The 15,286-nt window shown below is 39.2% G+C and overlaps 2 protein-coding genes across 8 annotated transcripts in view; both read right to left on the bottom strand.

Moving 5' to 3' along the window:
• Positions 1 to 2,390: 2,390 nt before the first annotated feature.
• Positions 2,391 to 7,713, bottom strand: LOC112221764 (alpha-tocopherol transfer protein-like). 4 transcript variants are annotated; one of them, XM_024384068.2, is made up of 6 exons: positions 7,599 to 7,713; positions 6,735 to 7,023; positions 6,281 to 6,462; positions 5,472 to 5,665; positions 5,180 to 5,290; positions 2,391 to 4,720 (listed from the first exon to the last, which is right to left on the bottom strand). In XM_024384068.2, the coding sequence occupies exons 2-6, from the start codon at positions 7,013 to 7,015 to the stop codon at positions 4,436 to 4,438; spliced, it is 1,053 nt and encodes a 350-aa protein (XP_024239836.1). In that variant the 5' UTR covers positions 7,016 to 7,023; positions 7,599 to 7,713; the 3' UTR covers positions 2,391 to 4,435. The 4 variants fall into 4 exon arrangements, with proteins under 4 accessions (XP_024239836.1, XP_024239835.1, XP_024239834.1 ...); XM_024384067.2 differs by lacking the exon at positions 7,599 to 7,713 and adding an exon at positions 7,317 to 7,532; XM_024384066.2 differs by lacking the exon at positions 7,599 to 7,713 and adding an exon at positions 7,386 to 7,531.
• A 1,426-nt stretch (positions 7,714 to 9,139) lies between these two features.
• LOC112221762 (hepatocyte nuclear factor 4-alpha) overlaps positions 9,140 to 15,286 on the bottom strand; it is a 28,258-nt gene continuing 22,111 nt past the window's right edge. For 3 of the 4 annotated variants that reach the window (XM_024384061.2, XM_024384062.2, XM_024384058.2), the window contains exons 2-10: positions 14,797 to 14,971; positions 14,428 to 14,552; positions 13,688 to 13,794; positions 13,237 to 13,392; positions 11,783 to 11,870; positions 11,455 to 11,607; positions 11,021 to 11,257; positions 10,658 to 10,780; positions 9,140 to 10,167 (exon numbers count right to left, since the gene is read on the bottom strand). In XM_024384061.2, coding sequence (XP_024239829.1) covers positions 10,025 to 10,167; positions 10,658 to 10,780; positions 11,021 to 11,257; positions 11,455 to 11,607; positions 11,783 to 11,870; positions 13,237 to 13,392; positions 13,688 to 13,794; positions 14,428 to 14,552; positions 14,797 to 14,971 — 1,307 coding nt within the window. In that variant the 3' untranslated portion in view covers positions 9,140 to 10,024. The remainder of the gene's footprint in view (positions 10,168 to 10,657; positions 10,781 to 11,020; positions 11,258 to 11,454; positions 11,608 to 11,782; positions 11,871 to 13,236; positions 13,393 to 13,687; positions 13,795 to 14,427; positions 14,553 to 14,796; positions 14,972 to 15,286) is intronic. The other variant, XM_024384059.2, reaches the window with a different exon arrangement.

Below are 15,286 nucleotides of genomic sequence, written 5' to 3'. Positions count from 1 at the left end.
TTTGTGGAAATGTGAATGTAGGAGAATATAACACAATAGATCTGGTAGAAGAAAATACAAAGAAAAAACCAACCAGTGTTTTTTTACCACCATTTTTGAAATGCAAGAGAAAGGTCACAGTAATAGTGGTTGTAATTGTCCACAAGTGTCCACAAGATGGCATCTTAGTGTCCACAAGATGGCAGCAGTGCATGTGCAACGTTTCAGATGGATAACTTGAAGTGTGACTGAACCTCAAGACTTTTAGTGTGAAGTCCCCAGGTACATTTGGACAAATCGTGAAGGAGACGTTCACATTAATATTACATTTTTCTGCAAGGATATCATCAAATGCTTACCCAATACAAATGCACTAAATTACCAATTTGGCACATCATTGCGCACGTTAGGCTACACATCAATAAATCTATTGAGACAAATGACAGACCTTCAAGTAGAAAGAAAGACATTTCAGTGTGGCCTCCTTGTCCACCTGACATTAAAACGAGAAACTTAAAATAGAAGTCAATTCAAAATGCATTGTATTTCAATATGATTGAAATATGCCTATAGTCTACTGTTTATATTTTAACACAGTCATCTCGGTTTTCATTAGATTATGAACCAAGGGTATGCATATTCTTGATGCCATGGAAATGTGAAGCTAATGTAAGAGAATATAACACATTAGATCTGGTTAAAGATAATACGAAGAAAATACTGTTTTTGTCTTTGCATCATCTTTGATGAGAGAAGGGCCATAATGTACTTTTCCAGGTTATGCACAATTTAGCTTTTGGCCATTAGATGGCAGCAGTGTATGTGCAAAGTTTTAGGCTGATTCACTGAACCATTGCATTTCTGTTCAAAATGTTGTATCAAGACTGCCCAAATGTGCCTAATTGGTTTATTAATACATTTTCAAGTTCAGAACTGTGCACTCTCCTCAAACAATAGCATGGTATGCTTTCACTGTAATAGATACTGTTAACTGGGCAGTGCAGTTCGATTAACAAGACTTTAAGCTTTCTGCCCATATCAGATATGTCTATGTCCTGGGAAATCTTCTTGTTACTTACAACCTCATGCTAATCATATTAGCCTATGTTAGCTCAACCGTCCCACGTGGGGACACCGATCCCGTAGAGGTTTTAATATGCATTTGGGAGGCCGGTCCATGTTCTAGTCTTCATATGCATACCCTAGGACATGGATCATCAACTAAATTCAGCTCCAGGACAATTTTTACTTAAGTGGATGGTCAGGGGGCCAGAACATAATTACAAATCATTTCTAGACTGAAAATTGACCGCAGGAAGCCCAAGCATATATAACATTTGACTAAAACATAATCATTTCAGACCTTGCTTACATTTGTATATAATCACATATTATGTGTGGGAATACTTTGGAACTAATTTCCAAAATTAAAATCACTTGGAGCCGATTTGCTGGTGTTTTTAGTCTTTTATGTCCAACAATAAAATAAACACTTTTTTTGCTCAGAAAACTTGGGGGGCCAAATAAAATCACCCTTGGGCCAAATTCGTCCTGTGGGCCGCTAGTTGGGGAACACTGCCCTAAGATCTCTATGTGCAAACCATCCTCTAGGCCTAATGGACATGTAAGGGTTTTGCAGAATACATAACATCTGCATTTGAAATTAGTTTATTAATCTTTTGATCGATATATGTTTACTCTGCAATATGAGGGAGGACATCTGCATTGCATTGCAGACATGCTTAGAAAAATACATGTTTTAGCTAATTACAATATAACATTGTGCAATGTAACAATGACAAAATAAAATATTTAAAAAACACTTTGGCCTTTCATAAAATAATGAATAATAGGCCTAATATATATATATATATATATATATATATATATCCAGTACCAGTCAAAAGTTTGGACACACCTACTCATTTAAGGGTTTTCCTTTATTTGTACTATTTTCTACATTGTAGAATAATAGTGAAGACATCAAAACAATGAAATAACACATATGGAACCATGTAGTAACCAAAAATTGTTAAACAAAACAAAATATATTTTATATTTGAGATTCTTCAAAGTAGCCACCCTTTGCCTTGATGACAGCTTTGCACATTCTTGGTGGCAATATAACCTAATCTCTAAATGATTTCTTTGCATTATACCAATAGTGACAACACTTCGGGCTGGTTTCCTGCACACAGATTAAGCCTAGTCCTAGACTAAGGATGTTCAATGGAAATTCTCCATTAGTACAGAACTAGGCCTAATATGTGATTGGAAAACCAGCCCATAATGTTTTGTTTTAATTGCAAACCCAGGGTACAGAAGCCAGTTCTATAGAGGACCCCACCCAGCAACACTGGAGCTATATGTCAGTTTTTGCCAAATATTTTATTATTACCACAGTTAAACTGACATATAGCTCCAGTGTTGCTGGGTGGGGTCCTCTATAGAACTGGCTTCTGTACCCTGGGTTTGCAATTAAAACAAAACATTATGGGCTGGTTTTCCAATCACATATTAGGCCTAGTTCTGTACTAATGGAGAATTTCCATTGAACATCCTTAGTCTAGGACTAGGCTTAATCTGTGTGCAGGAAACCAGCCCGAAGTGTTGTCACTATTGGTATAATGCAAAGAAAACATAAAGCAGGTATCTGTCTGTAAATATGAAAATAATGATCTGTCTGTGGATTCAAACTTGTCTAGAACAATGCATTAACTAGGCCGTTTCATGTAGATAAATGTCAGCTATGTTGACGTTAATATGTAATATTGTAGTTACTATTTTTTAACTATCCACTATCTACAATGCTAGTGGGCGAAATCAAATCAAGATGAACGAGAAATAACCAACCTGGACTCAGGGGTAGATGTAACATAGTAAACACAAATCGGTCTCCTCCATTTAATATATTGGCTCCCAAGTGGTGCAGCGGTCTAAGGCACTGCATCTCAGTGCTAGAGGTGTTACTACAGACCCTGGTTCAATCCTGGGCTGTAATCACAAATGGCCGTGATCGTGAGTCCAGCGTCGTCCGAGTTAGGGGAGGGTTTGGCCGTCATTGTAAAATAAGAATTTGTTCTTAATTGACTTGCCTAGTTAAATAAAAACAATTACAAAATATGTATGGTATGTATTAATTTGTGGATGTCCACAATCCATTTCTTATATGTTACAAATTGCAATTCGTGCAATGTCTTACAAGTTGGCGATACGTATGATATGTTACGAATTCCAATTTTTTGTGGCTAACGTTAGCTAGGCTAGAGGTTAGCTAGCTAACATGCTAAGTAGTTGCAAAGTTGCTAAAGTTGTCTGTGATGTGGTTCGATACACATGACCTTTGGGTTGCTAGACGTTTGCGTTATACGCCCACTTTAGTTTTTGGCTTAAGTAACCTTCTGTCTTATGTAACCATACCAAAGGTAACATATCATACTACTGTAATTTGAGTGTCACAGATTTATGTTTACTATGTTACGTCCTTGAAGCCAGGTTGTATTAACTGATCAGGACTAGTAAAATGTGTCTTAATAAGAACAAATGCACATGTGATACTGTAGGCTAGGGCTCTCAGTAACTCAGACATTACAGGTCTTGAGTGGCTCAGTTAGTAAGAGCGTGACACCACCGATGGCAAGTTCATCACTTGTTTCAATTCCTGCAGGGATCACATACACATGCTAAAATTGTAGGCTATCCACTCATTGCACTAAATTGCTTTGGATAAAAGTGGCAACCTTGCATGGTTACAAATTAAATCCCATTCATAATCCCTTGCACATCAATCATTATCGAAAATAGATTAAGGCAAAGTATGGATCCGGTAAGGCTACAACATGGTGTTTGAATATGACCACGCAGAGGAAGTCTAACAGGAACAGCCTCAGTACATGTATTCTGAGAAATTAAGGAGAAAGCGGAAGTGAGTGGCATTTTAAATGGGCACAGTTAACCGTCTTCCTCTATAAGAAATAAATGTAACACTGGAAATGGTTTGAAACCGAGAGGCAGCTCCTATTAAGCCTCTTTGCCAAAACCTGAAGCTGCCTTATGCTTGGCCATGTAGCAGGCCCTGAACTCGTAAAGCGTCTCCCATGTCCATATAACTGTATTAATTATGATCTCAAAGGTAAAAACCAATCCTATAATCAACACTCCTACTCTGAGACGCTTTTTGAATATGGGCCCAGACGACTATTTAGCTCCTCCTGTAGTGATTTCTACTAAATAACATTGAAAACTTGCCCCATGGGACCATGATAAAACATAGATAAATGTTTCAAAAGAAACAGTAGTGTTCTCATAGCCTAGTCCCAGATCCAGTTGTGCTGTTTAACCAACTCCTATGGCCATTGTCACATAAATGACTATAGGCGTTGGCAAGACAGCACAAACACATCTGGGACCAGGCTAGTGTCCTCACAGTAGTTAAACGAGAGAGAGGTGATGGTCATCAGTAACAGTAGTAGAGCTGAGAGCGTAGACCCCTGAAGGTGTCATCATCCTGGGCAGCACCACCGGGCTGCTGCCCTTCAAACAGCATGGAGTTTGGGAGAACTACGCCCTCTAGAGGATCTGGCTGGCAGAACTCCACTATAAACTCCTCCTCAGAGTCCAGTAATGTCTTCGACCAGGCTGACATGTCGAGGTGGCCGGCTACCCCACCATACTCATCTGGCAGGACGGATCGAGGGATGTTGCGGTGCAGAGAGTGCAGGTCTGACCCATGGAGAACGTACTGTATGAAAAATAAAGGGAATTATGTTAGGCTGATGTGTCACAGAATCACAAAAGGAGCATACAGTACTTCAAGTACTCCTGTTCACTTGATTAAGTTAATTCATAATGGCTTTTAATACATTTGAATTCACTTCAAATCATATCACTGGTAACAAGCTGTCTTCATCAGGGTATAACCCCTGTATATATATCCTCATTATTGTCTTTTATTGTGTTACTTTTTCATTTGTATTACATTTTTTACTTTAGTTTATTTAGTAAATATTTTCTTAACACTATTTTCTTAAAACTGCAATGATGGTTAAGGGCTTGAAGTAAGCATTTCACAGTAAGGTTTACACCTGTTGTATTCGGCACATAAGACAAATAAAATGTGATTTTATTCAATTAAATCTGAATGCAGTGATCAAAATTCAAAAGGCTACTGTGTACAGAAAAAAAGGAAGATAAGACTCACCCTCTCTGCCATCTTCTCCTTCAAAAAAGGCTTAATTATTGCAAAGATCCCTTTGAAAATCCGGGGCTCATTTATGATGTTAACAGCCTTGATTCTTATTGGGAAGCTATCCTGAAATGTAACATTGAAATTCAAATCTATTAATATTATTTACAAAATACACAAGCCAAGAGTATCTTCCTTAAGGGTGTTTGATAAGATAAATATTTGAGATCTGATTTGAGTGTACTTTGATCATGTTGTTATGGATGATAATATCAAAACATAAATATCAGAACAGTAATAAGGTTACCTGAAGGATGCTGACAACCTTCTTGGCCAGGAATGGGCCCGGATTGGATGCCTGAGACAAGCCCACCCCAGTGTAGTCTGCTAAGATGACGATCCCATTAACCTGAGTCTCCTCTGGCTGAATCAGCTTCTCCAGAGTCAGGTAAATTGCCCGGATGTTGTCCTCAAATGGATAATCATTCGCTTTCCATTTTCCTGTTGTAAAATAATTTGTATTTAGTAACACCGAAGAAGGTCAAGCATAGGACAATTTTAATCTGTTATATCAAGGCTATTGGCAGACATGTTTTCAAGATTCCAATTTTTGTTTTTGCTGTATATGTTTATGAGCAACTATTAGCTCCTATGTCATGCATTATAGTGTATTATAAACTGGGTGGTTCGAGCCCTGGATGCTGATGGGCTGACAGCCGTCGTATATCAGACAGGATACCAATGGTATTACAAAACATTTATTTTTACTACTAATTACGTTGGTAACCAGTTTATAATAGCAATAAGGCACCTCGGGGGTTTGTGGTATACAGCCACTCCGCTTTGCGTCGTGCCTAAGAACAGCCCTTAGCTGTGGTATATTGGCCATATACCACCCCCCCCCCGTGCCTTATTGTTTCATTATACATAGCCCATAGGGCATTGTAAATTATCCATTTCCATCCCCTATGGATTAAATACAATTAGATTCTATTGTTCTATTCTTCTACGATGAGTATGTCCATATGAAGTTTTACCAAATAAAGATGAAAAAAAAAAGTTAGAGCCCTTCTTGGACATGGAAATACATTAGATAGTGCGAGCTAACACACTGACCAGGTCTGAGACAGAGGATGTAGCGTCCATTAGGGTCTGGATGGGGCAGGACAGTGAGGAAGCCCAGGTCTAACACATGTTTGATAGTGGAAGGTTTCAGGTCCTGGAAGACCTCAGGCCAGGCCCGCCGACTGGTATGGTAGTTAAGGAGAAGCTGCATGGCACGGTCATAGTCAAACTTCCTGGTGGTTGGACAAGGACATGGGACAGGTGACAGGACACCATTATGTTAGCTTCAAGATAGAACATCTTCAATAAGAAGAAACCAGGGCCCATATTCATAAACAGTATTAGAGTATGAGTGCTGATCTAGGATCAGTTTTGACTTTCAAATCATAATTACATAATTATATGGACCGGGGGCCTGATCCTAGATCAGAACTCCTACTCTGAGACGCTTAGGGACAGTTACCCAGAGAATTGTGGATAGGTACTGTAATACATCATGACATACCTGGCCCGTAGGAAGCGCAGGAGGAAGGCATCGTCCAGCCTGGTCCGGAGGTTAGGCTGCTCCTTCAGCACCATGTCCCTCAGGGCCTGCACGTCTCTCAGCCTCCACTCGGGCTTCTCCTGTAGCTCCTCCCGGGCTTTGGCTACCAGCTCAGGGGTCAGAGTGCAGGAGTAGATGGGTGGCGGAGGGCCGGGGAACCTGTAACCAGCCGCTGGTGGTTCCAGAGCAGGAGGAGACCCAAGATCAATGTGCCTCATAGGTGCACTTTCTTCAGACATCATTTTGGCCACTAAAATATAAACAAATACTAAATACATGTCTGGATAAAACAACACAGCAGAAATAGTCGTGGTACAAGAAAACCTGGACTGGAGAGCATTACAAGACAGTAGAACCACATGAGAAATACCACAATTACCACAGGACATCTCTAAGGTTGTTATCAGCAATTAGTCATACACGGTAGCCACAAAATTGTGTGTATTCTCTAGTCTAGCCTACAGCAGTGGCCTAAACAACATAAATGTCACGACAATATCTTGAAAACACTGTATTGTAAACACTATCCTGTATTTCCCATACGTTCTGCTTTTGACCGCGCTGCACTCGAGAAGCTGTGCTTGCAAACCACTGCGGATTCTGAATACCAACCAGTATGACGATAGTTTTTTTTTGTATTTTCAGAGTCAAAAGTGTTCTCCAGGCGAATGCTTAGTAAATCAAAACAGAAGCTGCCCACAACAAACCAACATTTCTGGGTTTCCACTAGTTACCACAGCCACAGACAAAATTGGCTGTATCGTAAAAATTAATTAAAACAAAATTTGCATTTTGGTCTTAACTTAAGGTCAGGGTTAGGCATACCGTTATCAGTGTGGTTACTGTTGGGGTAAGGTTTAAAATCACATTTTGAGAAGGTAAATTGTAGAAATGGGCGGGGTTTACAACTTTGTGGCTGTAATAACTTGTGACGACCTTCTTTCTGGCGCAATCCGCGGCGAGTTCCGGGTGGCGCGAGATTCTTTCTCTCTTTGGTTACTCTGAAGCATGTGATGAGCTGCGTCATTCAGTACTTGCTATAGTACATTGTAACAACAAATCATCATCAAAATTATACATCACCCCCTAAATAGGCTATTATGAATTGTGTTGGCTTTAGTTTTTTTATTTGGATGCATATTTATACAGAGGAAATTAAAATAAATGTATGATACACACTTTATATTTAATCATCTTCAGAATAAAATGGTTAACCTAGGCCTTCTATAATGTGAAGTAAAGTCCATGCGCGTGATATGCACCTGATAATGGGCAGGTTTTCTGCGGTCATTGGATCCGATAGATGGCGCAATTGCACCACAAACGGTGGTTGATAGGCCTAGAGACTGAGCAAATTGGATTGAACGCTTGCTGTAACAGTTGTCCCATTTTGGCTTCAATTGACAGGTCATAGAAATTCTAAATAGACAATAGCCTTTTATATTGCACTCTCGCTGCTACACGCTCCTAAACATGCCTGTAAGACCACACTACTCCACACACTGGACCGCAATGAACTGGTAAAATATTTTATTTCACTACACTTGTTAAACAAAACTCGATGTTGGCCTATTACTGTAACGAGAAATGGAGGGAAGGTGACAGAGATAACCAATAGAGCCTGGAAGAAATGGGTGCACCAACAAACACAAAAATGTAAATGCCTTGTCTTGAACCTATCGATGAAGATATTACTGACTTTTTCTTTAGCTTACTCAAGTAGAAAAATAATCTATGAGAAGCTTTATTTCACAGCTATCTGCAATTACTTTATGACATGTTATCAGCCTGAAGAAACACCCCTTGTACTATTTATCCTGACCATACACTGCCACGTAGGCCACGGCTTTTCATTCGTCAGAGACTAAAACAGCCGACAATCAATTCAAGCTGGTTTTGAAATGTCACTTTAATTCTTTAGCCAGGGTTAACCCGTCCTCGATAAAGAAACATTGAATATCATTATGGTCATTGACCCTTATCCATATCATAATACCATGCTAATAATACTTGAGAAATACACATCTTGAGGATTGTAGGCTATCTTCAATACCATAGCTTAGTAATAACTAAGAACAGTAAAATGAAGATAACAAATCATCTAGTTTTCTCATTCACTTAACTTGTTGTACAATATTGACTTTGCCAGACAAATGTGTGATAGATATAGGGTGACAGGAGGAGTCCTCTGAAATAATGTAGCAAATTATATTTTTCCTTCTGACATAAAATCAGGGTTTATTAACAGTGGATAGGCTATGCCTTCTACATTTTTAATTGAGATGTTATTGGTCTCATACCATATAAGTTAAGGTTCCATTAAGTACTTGTATTGTGTAATTTAAATAAGAGGCAGTGCAAAGTGATTTAAAAATAAACATTGACATTTTATTCATCTTCACATTGTAAGGTGAACCATATTGCCCATCTTTCCAGTGTAAGGCAGTATTGAATGAAAGGCACAGTTTATTCTGTAAATTAGTAGTTATAATACCATGACACAAAAGGATTCTATAGTCAAACAAAATACACTAACATGTCTTTACAGTAAAACTGCAAATATTTTGTTATATCTAAACACCAATGCTATGCATTTATTTCAAATGGGAAAACATTGTGAGTTCCTCAACCTGTGATTGTCTTAAGCTTTTATGAGGTGGCTCCACAGAAAGTATACAGCATTAAATGGACTGAGCTGTTTTAATTCAAACATTTAAGCACGTTACTACAGAACTAAATAGCGATGTTTTAGAACATATAGACAGGGACATATTAAACCATATTAGACAGGGACATATTAAACCATATTAGACAGGGACATATTAAACCATATTAGACAGGGACATATTTCAATGAAACACAAAACTGTCATACAGCAAGTTGAATAGAACTTGAAAAAGTAAAAAAGAATAATAATTCTGAACCAATTGACTACCTATTATATAGCTATGTCTGTCACATTATTACATTATTTAAAAACATGACAATGTCATTTCTCATCTCTTGTCTGCTTGATACTACATTGTACATGTAATAATATTATTGGGCTTATGTACCTCTGGTGGGGGTCAGTTGACTAATGTATCCCAACTGTACAGTACACTCCTGAGATTTGTTGAGAATAAGTTTTTCTCACATATGAATTGTTTTTCATCTATATACTGAGTATGTATAAAGAAATAGAGATACTAGCGAAGATGATGAAATTGTGAATGCTTTTTTGGACGGGGTATGTGGGGTCCAGTTCTGTGTTAGATGGCTTCTTGTTTGGTGATGGTTGGCTGCGGGACGGAGCTAGTTTGCTTGGGCACGGTGGCTATAACCCCTTGAGCCATCTTATAGTGTTCTGAACTAGAGGCTGTGGGAGGAGAGGGAATTGGAGTTTCAGGAGTGGCTGCAACAAACCAGAAAGAATCAGTTAGTGGAGGAATAACACTGAACTACATAGTCAGTTAGGTACACAGCAAAGCAGCATATTTACCTTGTGGCATGACATTACTTGGAAAGAAAACGTTTTTTTTTCCAGACAAGGAATAAGCACTTTTGTGAAATTTCTGAGGGCATTAAAAATGTTAAGAAAAAAATAACAGACGTTTTCTTTGACAAAGTAAGCCTGATTAGTCTCTCTGAAGAATTTAGTGGATTATTCTGCCAAGCTTGTTTGTCCTTCCAACTACCTGACTGTTGCAAATGGAAGTGGATTGATGCCACTGAGCCCATCGTTGGTTGAGAATCACAGGCATTTTTAGGTACATTTTGTGGTCAGTGTCCCAGACACAACTTTCAGTGCTTTTGAATCCAGGACTAGGCTTAATCTGTTTTTGGGGAACCTGCCCTCAGAGTTGGACATTTAAAGTCGGGCATATGTAGTTATTGATACTCACAGATTTGGACGTTATGGATGGGAGTAGCCATGTTGCTGGCCACAATGACATTGTTGCTGAGGTGTTCCTGAACCAGATGTGGATGCAGAGAGTGAGGTGTGTGAGTTGTCTCGTTAGCAGAACCTGAGGGAAACCACAAAACATGCAAAAATCACGCAAACAGTTAGTTTCCTCATTCACTGTGACACTGTCCATTGGTAGTACAGTATGATAACTAACTAGCATGTTATCCTATTGAAGAGTGTACACTTCTTTAGACAATAGAACTCCTTGGAAACTTGTTTGTACTCAATTCTTTTGGCATTACTTTTGGCCATAGATTTAGAATTGTTGTTTCTCAGTAACAATATCAAGAAGGCTAACCTCCTAAGAGCATCTCTTGGAGCAGGTTGTCAATCTTGACCATCCCAAATAGCTTGACAAACTGTATCTGTTCGATCATCTGCCAGGTGATGCTCTGTAGTGTGGGCAGCAGCAGGAGCAGTTCTCCAAAGCGCCCCCGGGAGTCATACTGCCGGTCGTTGATGTAGTCCTCTAGACTGACCTGAATCTGGTAACGCATCCGCTTGATCTTACTGGGGTCACTCAGACCTTTGGCATCTGGAGCAGGAGAGAGTAGGTGTTTGGTCAATAGCTTGGTCACTCACTGCCTGGTCATATTGCTCGTAGAACAACCATTTCTAGTCAATAGTTTTATTACTCACGGGTAAAATCATTTTTATTTTTAAACACAAAAGTTACTGCCCTCGAAGGATAGTCTGTTTATTTTAAAAGTGATGTTGTGTTTCATGTAGTACCTGGATCGAAGAAAACAATGGCTTTCAAACAAGCGTATTCATTGTCGTCTATCTGGTGCTCCTGGAAGGACAGCACTAGCTCGTCCAGAATCCTAACTGCTACCCGGATCACTTCCAACTCGGGGCAGTTCCGGGGAATAATGTGGTCATTTCCTATAAAGAACAGAAAAAAATAACTGTCTTGTAGGGTAGGATCACTCTGTGTTTGATGACCCCCCCCCCAAACAAGTATCATATTATTGCTATCATAAACTATTCTGACAATTATAACTAGTCTGTTATATGACATATGTGATGTACTGTAGCTAAGATGTTATCTTGACTTTACCTAATAGCAGGAGGTCCTTGTACAACATAGACCTCTTTGCAACTCCAAGCAGAAGATGCTCTCCAGCATGAGCTCGTAGCAATGCCACCTGAAACAAAGTAAAGTCATTTCATTATTAGCTTTAACCTTGAAACTGTCTTGCAGCAAAACACCTCTTACCAGCATACATGCTAGTCTCCATGTTAACTGTCTTTTCTATGAAACCATGTATTTGATAAGACATGGGAAATATTCAGGGTTGGGGAGTAACTTATTACATGTCATCTGATTACAAAATAGCTTACTGTAATCAGTTGTTACCAGCAAAAATATTCTAATCAGATGACAAATACTTTTTAAAAACTAGATGATTTCTTTTTGGATTACTTTTAAATTCAGAAATGATGTTTGTGGAAAAAAATACATTATGTTTTCTCAATTACATTGAATTCAGCATTGAAAAAAGTTTTCGTTTGTTCCACCTGAGCGAGTCCACTATGAAGACACACCAAATGCATTTGATTTATTTGAGATTTTTTATTGAACCTTTACCAGCAGGGAGTCATGCTGAGAACAAGGTCTCTTTTACAGAAGAGCCCTGTAATTATGTTTAGGAAGAATATTTTCACAGTTTGATGGATCCTTTTTGTCTTCTTCTAATGCCTCTTAAGGGGAAAGTAAACAAAAGTAACTAAAAGTAATCAGATGACGTTGCTGATTACAATTTTGGACACATAACTAGTACATGTAAAGGATTACATTTAGAAAGTAACCTACCCAACCCTGGAAATATTATACCTCTTATGCCAATTATACCTAACCATTAAACAAGGAATCTTTCCCACCACCTTTTAGGTCACTGAAGAGCTGACCAGAGTCAAGTAAGTGTGTGAAGATACACCTGTTGGATCCCTCACTAATTCAATTTCAGCAAATCAGTTACCAAGCCCTGGTCATCACAGTGTTAATGATTCTGGAATGGTTCTGAGCACGGATAGAACTTTCAAACCAGCTCATCATATTCTAACTGGTGATACAAATACATTAACCCCTTCTTTGGATTCGGAGGTCTTTAAAAACAGCAGCAGCACTCCCTCCTCAAGATGCTGATTGGAGAGATGTATATTCCCTGGACACATAGCTTTAAGTTGTTCTTTTTAGGAATGACAATAATACTCCAACATCATTTTTTTTTAAATCCCAGCCCCCGTCCCCACAGGAGGCCTTTTGCTTCTTGCTAAGCCTCCATTGTAAATATAACTGTTGTGCTTAATTGACTTGCCTGGTTAAATATAAGTTTAATAAAATACTTGAATTATCTATCAGACTGGTTTCCTGCCCTATATTGCAGGCTTTTTAGTCCAAGACAAAATGGCCCATAAAATGCAATACCCCAGAATAAGAGTAGTATGGTTTAGTCCAACCTAGTTTAGTCCAGTCCACTAGACACTGTAAAGTCTAGTGCAATGTCTTACCTGGTCATCCAGAGGCAGATCACAGAAGGCAGGGATGTACTTGGCCCATTCTACCAGCACCAGCAGCTGCTGTTTCATTGATTCACACACATCTGTGATGGTCGCTATCTTTTTCGTCCTGATGTCACCATTCAGTATGGGCCCAGGTGAGGATATCTACACACACACACACACACACACACACACACACACACACACACACACACACACACACACACACACACACACACACACACACACACACACACACACACACACACACACACACAATAATAAATACATGTGTGCACCTATTCATAGACAAGTTATCAACACCACTTATTTAACCAAAATAAATTCAATTCCATTCCTTTCAATACAATTTTTTTTTGACCCATTCTGGGGCAATTTAAAATGACTTTAAAATACTTACAATGATTTCGATTGAAATAGCCATATCCATGGGCCTTACCTGTCTTGAGAGTACATCTGCCTGGATGAGTGCATTGATAGATGGTAAACTGCTGTCTTCATAGCTAGATCTTCTGGTGCTGATTCTGTCTCTTTCATTCTGTACAGCTGAGAAACAAACAAACCGTAGCTATCAGGAGAGAATAGATCCTTGATTGTCTATTATTCACCAGAAACTGTTCAGTCAAAGCACTCCCCATACTGTCATTCTGACTCAACTTGACAAACCTTCAAAGTCATACAACTCAAATATGCCATTCTTTTCATAATAAACGGTGCATACAATATTATCTGACACTCATTAGCATATTATCATTGACTCATATTAGCATTGACTTTCGAGGGAGACAAAAGTCTCCCAAGGTTGATGTGTTTATCAGTATGTGTGGCTATAATTCCCCCACAGAACTGTTTGCTCAGCATAAGCTGGTCATAGACTTTAGTGCATCATGGAGTCAACATTAACAAAGTGCTGGTCTCCTGGCTCTTGCAACATACCTCATACCTCAGTCCCAATGGCTCTGCTTGGCTCTACAATGCTACGATAGGGACTGGCTGATAAAAATGGGACGTTCTAGTTCTAGGATATCCTTTACCAGAGATTTTGAAATAATAACTGCTAGTTTCATCACGTTCTTGTACAAAAAGTAGAGACTGAGCATAATATGTACTACCACAATATGACCACATAGGCCTCAATCATCTCAATCATTTTTTCACTCTTTCACTCTTGTAAATTACCATTTGAATGAAGTTGAATGAATTGTATACCTTCTTTTTTCATGCCAGCTCGAAAGCATTTCTTCAATCGACAGTATCTGCATTGATTCCTTTTGTCTTTGTCCACAATGCACTGTCTGTTGAACCTGGAGAAGGAAGATAGAAAGAACGCTTTAGATGAATTGTGTTGCAGTAGAGAGAGCGCTGTTGTTAAATATGCCAGCGTCATTATTGCAACCGTCTTTTTTAGTCATTCTTTCGTTGTTATCTCGGGCTCTAGAGGCATAAATCAGCAATTGCAACATTGTCATTATTCTTGCCAAATGGACCGGAATACGGTGGTTCTGTTGTTTGCCCTTGCGTATAATGTACTATAAGCCTGATCCTCACCTGCATGAGTACATGTGGTTTTTGCGAACACTCCGGCGGAAAAAACCTTTGCAGCCGTCACAGCTGGAGGCCCCGTAGTGCTTTCCCGTGGCCCTGTCCCCACATATGGCACACAGGGCGACCACACCGAGGTGGTTGGCTGTGTTCATGTTGGCACTCTCAGCCGGTGAGGAGTCTGAAACAACAGACAGAGCGATATTGTGGGTGCTAGACTATGTAAAGCATTTTGAGCTGTGGAAAAGGGCTATATCAATCCAATCTTCCTCTTCGGGTCAGGAGGTCTTTGGGTCATCAATGTTTGACTTAGGGAAGAGGATATGTATGTGTGCAGTGGGATAAGTAGTTACTAGACATTTTTGATGACTGAATGAAATCATTCACAGCTTGGAACTTTTTGGAAGTTAGCCTGTGAGTATAGGGATGGATGGTGTGAAGTGACTAGTTGGAAAAGAGTTAGAAAGGAAATGTTATGTGATGCTGAAATATTTGT

The sequence above is a fragment of the Oncorhynchus tshawytscha genome, linkage group LG22, assembly GCF_018296145.1.
Source record: "Oncorhynchus tshawytscha isolate Ot180627B linkage group LG22, Otsh_v2.0, whole genome shotgun sequence".
Taxonomy (NCBI): domain Eukaryota; kingdom Metazoa; phylum Chordata; class Actinopteri; order Salmoniformes; family Salmonidae; genus Oncorhynchus; species Oncorhynchus tshawytscha.
Note: the sequence above shows the minus strand (reverse complement) of the source record. Positions and strands in the feature narration are given on the sequence as shown.